The sequence below is a fragment of the Arachis ipaensis genome, chromosome B02 (genome assembly GCF_000816755.2).
Source record: "Arachis ipaensis cultivar K30076 chromosome B02, Araip1.1, whole genome shotgun sequence".
Lineage (NCBI taxonomy): Eukaryota > Viridiplantae > Streptophyta > Magnoliopsida > Fabales > Fabaceae > Arachis > Arachis ipaensis.
The window spans coordinates 1,322,931-1,331,503 of record NC_029786.2 but is presented as its reverse complement, the minus strand read 5'-3'; the positions used below and the strand labels follow the sequence as shown (position 1 = coordinate 1,331,503).

At 30.7% G+C, this 8,573-nt stretch overlaps 1 protein-coding gene across 1 annotated transcript in view; it reads left to right on the top strand.

Moving 5' to 3' along the window:
• The window catches only part of LOC107626553 (palmitoyl-acyl carrier protein thioesterase, chloroplastic-like), a 6,763-nt gene continuing 2,005 nt past the window's right edge, over positions 3,816-8,573 (top strand). Inside the window, exons 1-3 of the mRNA XM_016329456.2 lie at positions 3,816-3,841; positions 4,120-4,412; positions 5,600-5,733. Of these exons, the coding sequence (XP_016184942.1) occupies positions 4,128-4,412; positions 5,600-5,733 (419 nt within the window). The 5' untranslated portion in view covers positions 3,816-3,841; positions 4,120-4,127. The remainder of the gene's footprint in view (positions 3,842-4,119; positions 4,413-5,599; positions 5,734-8,573) is intronic.

Genomic DNA, 8,573 nt, shown 5'->3' with positions numbered 1-8,573 from the left:
CAAGGGTTATAGCAAACTTGAATTGTAGGCTTTTTTTTTTTTTTGTTAAATTTACAATTCAAAAGCATCATGATGATTAACATCATTATTGAACCTAGTTGAAGTAATGTTACTTATATGTTAAAGCTATGATAATCTACATTTTACCATGCATGAAAAGCAGTTAAATTAATTAACTTCTAGTCAAAGGTAGGTGCAACAGCTTTCGTAATCCCTTGAAACATATATGTAATTGATAGTTGAGAGTCTGAAAATTTAGTTAAATCAGTCAAATCATTTAATAGCTCCCAACTATCAACTTCACATGAAAGTCAACTGCACCTGAGTTTCCACTTATATGTAATGTGGCAAAAAAATAAAGTAACTTCCATTGTTAGTAATACAAGTTTTTTCATTTGTGAAAATATAAACCTATGTTTTTTTTTTGTCTAAAAAATCAATTATTTCTTTTGCTTAGACTCTTAGAGTTTGTGCGCATCTGTTTAAAATTGTAAATGCAAATGACATAAAATAATTTAAAAAAATAGACGCACTTATGTTGGTTATTTCCTAACTCTAAATTATGTCAAGGTCCAAAATAAACTATGATATTGAGCATTACAAATATTTTGTATATCTACTCATTTTTTCTGAGATATTTTGTGAATACAAACCTTACCTATTATTATTAATGGAATTTGAAATTTACCAATATTATTCCATCTAATTTTGTATAAAACATGAATCTACCCAACCTATCTTGTTCTAAAAAGCTACTTTATTATAAATTTCAGAAATAATCTCCTAACAAGTCCAACAAATTCAAATCTAAACTAAATGAGAGTTACAAATATTTTTAATAAATTACAAGTACTAATTATAAATATATAATTTTTCTAGTTATAACAGTCATCTTTGGAAGAAAAACCATTAGTGACTTTTATGTTATGGTCTTCACCAAGTACCTGACAATGAAGTACTGACAATGAAGTACTGGCCGACGACGGAACCATTGGAACAGTCCACGGTGATGTTGAGTTGGCAATCGCCTGCAACAACGCGAGTCTCTCCCTGAGAAAGAAATCTTAGAATACAGCAAAAATTTTCGTCGCAAACTTAGATGCAAGATTGGAAGACTTGAGAAGGTGAAAAATTGGAGATTCGGAGGAAAAATACACCTATCTTAATTGGAACTTTCCTTTTAAGGAAAACAATAAATTCCATTTATCAAAGAGATCCATCTTTTATCTCCATACTTAACTATTTGCCAAATTGTGGATCCTAACTTTGTTTCACTCTTTCACTTGAATTTAAAACATTTCTACTAACCACCAACAATAAATTTCATTTATCAAAGAGGTCCATTTGTTAAGTATTTGCCAAATTGTTGATCCTAACTTTCTTTCATTCTTCCACTTGGATTTAATTAAACATTTCTACCAACCACCAACAATAAATTTCATTTATCAAAGACGGTAAATTCCACTTATCCTAACTTTCTTTCACTCTTTCACTTGGATTTAAAACATTTCTACCAACGGCCAACAATAAATTTCATTTATCAAAGAGGTCCATCTATTAACTATTTGTCAAATTGCTGATCATAACTTTTTTCGCCAAATTACCACCAATAATAAATTTCATTTATAAAAGAGGTCCATCTGTTATATGCTTAGTTAACTATTTGCCAAATTATCGATCCTAACTTTCTTTCACTCTTCCACAAGGATGTGTTTACAATTAAATTGATTTTGTTTATATTAGCCAGTTGTTTTGAATGGGATTTGGTTGCCTCTGTCTTTTTTGGGCCGCAACAATTATTTATCAAAAGGGAAAGTACGAGGAGCCAATGGAATTGTACAATGAAAATTTAGGGAGTATTAGAGATATAACCATTAGTGTTATCTTTTTTCATTAGCTAAAACTTTTGGGATGAGTGGTATCATGACATGGTATTAGAACTCTAGATCCGAAAGGTCAAGAGTTCGATGTTTGGTGAACCCAAAAATCAATTTAAGCTTTTAGAAAGATGTTTATTTGTAAATTGTACGTCCATTGGCTCCCTAGCAGGACTCTTATCAAAATTGACCAAAATATGGTTCAATTCAAGGTCCTCTTTGTTACTTGTGCTGACCCTTGGTATTTTATATGTTAGTTATTAATTGGGTTAAGTATAATTTTGGTTCCTAAAGTATAGATCGAAAAATTTTTTCATTCTCAACATTTTGTTGCATACAAAATCGTCTCTAAATTTTAACTTAATTTTAAAATCGTCCTTTTGACCTAAATCTTAAAATTTTTGACTAAATTATTCTAATAAAAAATTATAAAATAAAAAATAAAAAAAGAACACGAGGAAAGGAGAGGGGAAGAAGAAGAAGGGGGAAGGGCATAGGGGAAGACCAAGAAGGGGGACGAGGAAGGTCAAGGGACGGACGGACGTCGACGCCGTGTTCGACATCAACGCCAGCAAATCTGTAAGGGTGGACGTCGCGTACTGCTTGCCGTTTCTGCTCCTCCTCTTCTCTTGCTCGTTAGTCGTTGCTGCTCCTCGCCAGTCGCAACTACTCCTCGTCACCCACCGCTATGCTTCGCGTCCTCGCCGCTCATCCTCTCTAGGGTTCCAATTCTGCTTCTAATTTTTTGATTTTGTTAATATATTGTTGATTTTTCTGTTTCTTCTGTTAATTATATTGTTGAATTTTTTTATTTGTGAATTTGTGGATTTTGTTAATTACATTATTTTTTATTCTGATTCTATTATTGATGTTGATTCTAATTCCATTCTACTTCTATGGTTTTTCTGCTTCTGATTCTGATTCCATTATCCATTGTCATTGTTGGTGCTTTTGGTTGCTTATGCTTCTGTTTCTTTTATTGTTGTTGTTCTTTAGAGTTGAGAGAGATAGTGATGGAGATTATACAGATTTATTTTTCATTTTTGTTTCTGCTTTTTTATGTTTATTACATTGTTTCATTGTTGTTGTTGATGATGCTTTGATGAAGAAGAGATGATGTTATGATGGAGAAGAAGAATAGAAAATGAGGATTTTGGTGAAGAAGGAGAAGGAAATTTTGGTTCAAACGACAATTTTAAAACTAAGTTAAACTTTAGAGACGAATTCAAATACAAAAAAAAAAGGTTGGAAACAAAAAATTTTCAGCCTCTACCTTAGAGACCAAAATCGTACTTAACCCTTATTATCTCAATAGCTTTTTTAAAAAAAAATTATCAATTCTAACTTTTTTTTATTTTTGAGTGAATACCCAATTCAATCTTTGATCTTTGATAATTTCTTCGACTGAGGTTTCATCCAAACAAAAAAAATATGAGAGTGGTTAGTCTCTCTATTAATGATCTCTCTTTAAAACATACTTACATAACACGTTAATCACTATTATATCCTCTATTTAATTTTTATAAGTAAAAATAATTTAAAAATTACTAATATTTTTTGGTTTTACAGAGTAAATTATTTAGCTAATATGTTTAAAAAAGATAATAAAAAATAAAATAAAAAATTAAAAATCTTGATAATTATCCTTAAAAAACAATGAGACTCTCAACAAAAAAGAATTTGTTAATCTTAGTTTGTTTTTAATAGATAAATCAATAGTTTAATATATCATGTAGGCTTATTCCATTAATATCAATAAAAAATATTGACAAAGGGAAGTTTTTTTTTTTTTTTGAGGACTTTATTGTCTTTTGAAATAATTGTCAGATGTTTAGAATTTTTTCTCTTTTATTTTTCCATGAAAAAGCACTCACACTCATGAAAAGAAAACCCTATATAAGGAGCCCATTTATATTCTTGAACTTTGCTCCTTTCCTTATGCAGTTTTAGAAGTGGCAAAACATGTATGTATTAATTAGTATAGAGTTAGATTTTTAGTTTATCTAGTTTCATAATTCCAACAGAAAAATTAACAGAAAATGTTTCCCTGCCCACTATTGTTTTTTGCTTGTTTTATATTGTTGACAATAAATATTTAATTTTAAAGTATTAATTTTGTAAAATATTTTAAGTTTCATCCAATTAAATTTGTTTACTTCTTTTTGAATGTTTACGTTTCATCCAATTATTTTTATGCATGAAACATGTTTACATTAACGAATTCTTAATTATACTTTTGCAGAAACAATTATGGTGGCACCTATTACTACTGCTGCTTCAATGTGTGCATTTCACAATGTTGTGTTAGCAACACAAAACTATGGTATAAAAAAGGGCATCAAACAAGGACTTGGAGTGAAGCGTGGTTCTTGTGGTGGCTTACAAATGAAGGCAAATGCCCAAAATCATAATGGTGATGATAAGATTTCCAAAGTTGTTAGCAAATCTTCTATTCGTCAAAACTTTACCATCAGATCATATGAAGTTGATGCTAATGGAATTGCATCTATTGAGACTTTGATGAACTATTTTCAGGTTTGTCGTTAAACATCATCATCATTTTTAATCATACAAATGAGCTGCTGAAAACAAATTAAGACATGGTTAATAAAGTTAACAGATATTATGTAAATGCTATGGTAAGTTATTAATGAATATTTATAACAAAGTAATTTGAGCTTATGTGATATAAATTAATTAGGGAGAGTAAATCTTTTTATTTATTCTTAGAACACCTAAAAATATTATTGTATGTTGTTACGGATATACATGTGAATGATAAAGGTTAGTTACTTAGTTAAGTTATGTGTGTGCGCGCGCGCTCTTTTTGTAAAATAATATAATAACAATTTTTAGATTGGCAAAAGTGTATGTTAGTTAACTTGAAATTTTACCAAAATAAAATATGAATTAATCATGTATCAAGAATTTAAGGTACAACATGAAAATACACAAAGTATGACTGAGAAATATGATGATGTCCATTAAAATGATGTCACTAGTAATTTTTTTAATTAGTCTTTGAAATTTTTAAAATTAGACATTTTAATTTTTTAGATTTTAAAATACACAAAATAATTTTCAATTTTATCACCGTTAGATAATACAGTCATCTTTTAGTTTGACCAATTAATTACTAATAGTGACGATTAGTTTCTAATAGTGACGGTTGACATAAAATACAAATTCACACACGTGATAACAAAAGAAAAGGCGCGTGGGTTTGTGTATTAGTGTGAAAACAAAAAAAAAATCACAAAGTATGCGCGCGTTTGATATTAGAAGAGTTTGTGAAGCGCACCTAAAATATAAAATATTAGATTATTCTTAAAAGGTGTTGTTTTTTGTGAAAAAAGTGTATCCATTGATATTAAGATAAGACTACGTTTTATAAATGATCTTTTTATTATTTAAAGAGATATTTTTTAAGTGATATCATAATTGTATTATCTATTTTACTATAAACAAGTAACAAAAAAAAAATAGAAAAACATAGCCTATTCTATAAATATGCTACTCTTTTTTAATCTAACCCAAAAAAAATGTTTTTTTTTTGTCTACCTAGCATAATGAACATAATTATCTGCATACTTATTAAATTGAACATTTGATATATTCATTGTTCACATTGTTTAGTATTTTTATTGTCTACCTATATTTTTCCATATCCATAACATACAATATTATTGTTATCTCATTTGGCTCTATTATTTGTTTCATAGAGCTCTATAATTGATCACTGTAACACACTTGGGATCCACGTTGATGCAGCTGGTTCTTCGAAAGAAATGATCAAAAGGAACTTAGTATGGGTATATAGTGAAATGCAGGTTTGGATTTACCGTTATCCTAAATGGTAAGTCTTCCTATACATATTTATAATTTTAATCTTATTGATATCTTTACGATCAATAATGATGACTCTATAACATATCTATCACTGGATTTGGTTGAGTAGTAGTTTATAGGAGATCGATTGATATTTATTTGACTATGAAACAAGATTGCTATACATTCATAAAGAATAATTATTCAGTGTTTTAAGAGTAAGATAAAACGATTTACTCTTTCTAATTAGTTTAGATCACATAAGCTCAAATGACTTTGTTATAAATATTCTGTTACAAACAAGAGAGCAATCTAAAGAAAGTATATTATGTATTATTCAGTCTGATCAAAAAATACAATGTACAAGGGGTATATATAAGTGTTAGAAGAATCAAAGTAATAAAAATATAGAATCCTACAATTAATATACAGATATGCTATATAAATATAAACGATACTAACTGATCTAAAATGATTCTAATGATTCTCTAACATCCCCCCTCAAACTCAAATGGGAGCTAAGAATACCATCTTGTGTTTGGATAACAAAGTCCGGAAATGAGTCGGGTGATGAGCTTTCGTGAAAATATCAGCAGTCTGATCCGGTGTTCCAACAGCAATGAGTCGAACAGCATCAATAAAGATACATTGCCGAACAAAGTGACAACCAATCTCAATGTGTTTGGTGCGTTCATGAAAGACATCATTATGAGCAATCTGAATAGCACTGCGGTTGTCACAAAAAATATCAGTAGGGGACGACTGAGGAGCACCCAAATCTTCGAGAAGCCAACGAATCGAGATAACCTCAGCAGTAGTGCCAGCAAGGGCACGGTACTCAGCTTCTATGCTTGATCTAGCAGTGAACGTTTGCTTCTTAGTACGCCAAGAAATGAGAGCATCGCCAAGAAACAAACAGTAACCAGTAGTAGAACGACGATTAGTGGGATCACCAGCCCAATTAGCATCGGAGTATGCCTGAAGGGACAAAGAGGAATGGGCAGAAAAATAAGGGCCATGAAATAGAGTGCCTTTAATGTAGCGAAGAATGCGAAGAACTGCTGCATAGTGAGTAGTACGAGGAGCTAACAAAAACTGGCTAAGTACATGAACTGGATAGGCGATGTTTGGTCGGGTGACAGTTAAGTAGACGAGTCCTCCAACTAGCTATCGATAGAGAGTAGGATTATCCAAAACAGTGCCATCTATAGGAGTAAATCGAATATTAGGCTCAAGAGGAGTAGACTCAGTCCGACTATCTGTAATCCCGGCTCGAGCAAGAAGATCTGAAGCATATTTAGCTTGAGAGAGATAGATGCCATCATCGGTGGATATGACTTCTAGACCAAGGAAATAGCTGAGAGAACCAAGATCTTTCATCTCAAAAGTACGTTGAAGGGACGCCTTAAGATCAGAGATACCATCAGTATCATCTCCAGTAATGATCATGTCATCAACATACAGAAGTAGAAGAACAACTCCACGGTCACTTTTACGAATAAAGAAAGCATTCTCATGAGGACTGCAAGTGAAACCAAGACTACATATGGTAGTGCTGAACTTGTCAAACCATTCACGAGGAGCTTGCTTAAACCCATAGAGTGCCTTGCGAAGTAGACAAACTTTTCCAAAAGGACACGGATAACCCGGAGGGGGTTTCATATAGACCTGTTGTTTCAAATCTCCATTAAGAAAAGCATTTTTCACATCCATCTGACTGAGAGACTATTTTTTTATTGCAGCAATGGCAAGAAGAGCTCGAACAGATATGAGACGAGAAATAGGAGCAAAAGTCTCTTCATAGTCAATACCATACTCTTGCGTACAACCCTGAGCAACTAGTCGTGCCTTATAACGGTCAATAGAACCATCAGAGCGAGTCTTGATCTTGTATACTCATCTGCTTCCCACAACTTCTTGATTAGAAGGAGAATCAACCAAGTCCCAAGTGTGTGCTTTTTCAGTCTTGATCTTGTATACCCATATTGTATATTGTGTATTATCCAGTCTGATCAAAAAATACAATGTACAAGGAATATATATAGATGCCAGAAGAATCAAAGTAATAAAAGTATAGAATCCTACGATTAATATACAGATATACTATATAAATATAAACGATACTAACTGATCTAAAATGATTCTAATGATTCTCTAACATATTCAATAATAACTTATCATTCAATTAATATATCAGTATGTCTAAGAGTTATAATTTGTACTGAGAACATCTAATAATTTTTTCAAATTTTGTATCCAAAATTAATTTATGAATATATTAGTTTTGTCAAAGTGAAAACTACTTCTACACATAGGATATAACATGTAATCATAGTACTATGTGAACAATAAATCTGTTTGTTAGTTTCACTTTTAGTTATGTTGACAAATTAGGAAAGGTACTGTATGATTATGTTATTTTGATAATTAAAATTAATTTTATTGGCATAATAAAAATCAATTAAAGAATAAAGAGGAGACACAAAAAAAAAACTTAATTAAACACTTAAACTTAATTATAAAAACACCATAATTCACCTGATATTTCTCTACAAATTAAATAGCAATATATTGCTTTCTTAAGTAATTATAAAAGTCTATGTACTATATATTCTCTCTCTGTATATTAAGCCTTATGGAATTTTTTTTAGATTTGGTCTTGGTTGAATTCTTATAGTTTCTTTTAGGGTGGAAACTCAGGTGCAGTTGACTTCACATGAAATTGATATTTAAGAGCTGTTAAATGATTTGACTAAATTTTCATCTAACAGCTCTCAGGTATCAACTTTACGTGAAGTCGACTTCACCTGAGTTTTTACCTTCTTTTAGGATGTTATTGTCATATTTTTTCATTTAATTTTTTTTTAC